This window comes from Colobus angolensis, unplaced genomic scaffold (genome assembly GCF_000951035.1).
Source record: "Colobus angolensis palliatus isolate OR3802 unplaced genomic scaffold, Cang.pa_1.0 Scaffold668, whole genome shotgun sequence".
Taxonomy (NCBI): domain Eukaryota; kingdom Metazoa; phylum Chordata; class Mammalia; order Primates; family Cercopithecidae; genus Colobus; species Colobus angolensis.
Genome location: NW_012120354.1, coordinates 61025 through 62696, shown reverse-complemented (window position 1 = coordinate 62696; position 1672 = coordinate 61025). Strand labels below are relative to the sequence as shown.

At 54.7% G+C, this 1672-nt stretch overlaps 1 protein-coding gene across 1 annotated transcript in view; it reads right to left on the bottom strand.

Moving 5' to 3' along the window:
- The window catches only part of LOC105500454 (zinc finger protein 92-like), a 39612-nt gene extending 38481 nt beyond the window's left edge, over positions 1-1131 (bottom strand). The window contains exons 1-2 of the mRNA XM_011925956.1: positions 1093-1131; positions 113-336 (exon numbers count right to left, since the gene is read on the bottom strand). Coding sequence (XP_011781346.1) covers positions 113-336; positions 1093-1131 — 263 coding nt within the window. The remainder of the gene's footprint in view (positions 1-112; positions 337-1092) is intronic.
- Between the last annotated feature and the right edge of the window lie 541 nt (positions 1132-1672).

The following is a 1672-nucleotide window of genomic DNA, read 5'->3' as shown; positions in this document are numbered from 1 at the left end:
CTGTACCTATAGGCCTACTGTCCTGAAAATGCCAGAGACAACCAAGAGGCCAGGGAGACTTCTGAGAAAGAAGGTTGACTGGGAACCCCCTCCATAACCTCTGTACCCCTACCTGTTTCCTTCCAGCTCACAGGCGAATTTCACCACCGGGGTCCAGTCATAGGCCCCCGGCTCCTTCTTCAGCCACTTTTCCAGCTCCTCCCGGTTGCGGTCGGTAAAGTCGGAGAGAGTGATGTCTCGGAAGGACTCACAGGCAGCGAGAACTTGGTAGATGGTAGGGCCTGAGCCAATGTCGATCAGCGTGTCCCCTTGAAGGCCTCCTGTGGGAGGGAAAGACTGGTAATGGACGGGTAAAAGAAACGAGACCCAAGGCAGACACAGGGATGAGGACACACACCCTGGTCTTACCCAAGGGGCAAACAGCACCAAGCATGGTGGTTATCACGGATTGGCGGCTCCCTGTAAGCCAAGCCTCATGCCAAATATTTTATATGCATTAATTTCCATTTACACCTCAGAACTACCCTGTGTACTGACTACTATCGCTATTTTCATTTCACAGATTAGAAAACTGAGCCTGAAAAAGGTTAAACAATTAGCCCAATATCTTTCCGTCAAGGACATAAGCCAAGAGTATAATATTTCTGGGACAGAGAACAGAGGCCCAAGCCCTGTTCTGGGGAAGATTCGGGCTGGAGGGTTCACAGCGGACATGCTGGGGGCAGTGGCTCTTTAAGTTTCAGGCTGACTGGGAGCTGGGAGCCTCCCCTGGAAGTCCAGCCCTTCCTGGATGGGTTCCTTGTTCCTTGGAGGGGGGAGGGGTAAGCATGCAGGAATAGGAAGCCGGGACTGAGGAGATGATCTGGGAAGATGGCCCCAGGAGTGAATCCAGGGTCACTTGGAAGCTGGAATGAAGCATGACTTCCAACATTCTGTCTGGAGCCCTGGTGTGGGGCCATCACTTGGCCTTCCAAGCTTGGTCACACCCAGTCCAGCTATTCTCTCATTTCTGCCTCCCGCACCAGCCTGCTCCTCCAGGCTCAGCAATCTTTTAACCCCCTTTTACCCCCCCCAGACCACCAGGAGACTCACCCTTATTGTTCCGCAGTCAAGTGCCCAAAGTGAGGACATGGCTGCTTGAGTTTAGAAGATGTGACCAAATCATGGGGTCACCGTGGGGAGGGCAATGATCATCGGGAGATAGGCAGAAGTCACCATCAATTGCACAGATGGCTCAATCGAAGTCCTTGGGGCCTGAGTGCCTTGCTGTCAGGTTTGCAACAGGGTTGAGACCCCACCTAGCAATCCTTGTCCCAGGGCAGGGCTTTTCCAGGTCCTCATCACAGACACATCTGGGCTGCACACTCTGGGCATAGGTGATCCCGACCCACTACAACCCCGCTGTTTGCCCTTGGCCTTCTGGGGGCCCCAGAGGCCTGGCTGTGCAAGGTCAGGACTGAACTTGGTGATGACCTGGAGAGCCTTTTCTGCTCCACCCCAAAGACCTAGGGGCTGATGGAGAGCAGTGTGGGAACTGCACGGGGCTGTGCTCTTCCTGTAGGTCCTGATCCCTCAGCTGGCACACAGCTCCTGAGCCGTGGGGAGACAGACCCAACTTCCAGTATAATAGCTGCCCAAAGAGAGGGGCAGGGCCCCAGCAGCTCCCCCAGCC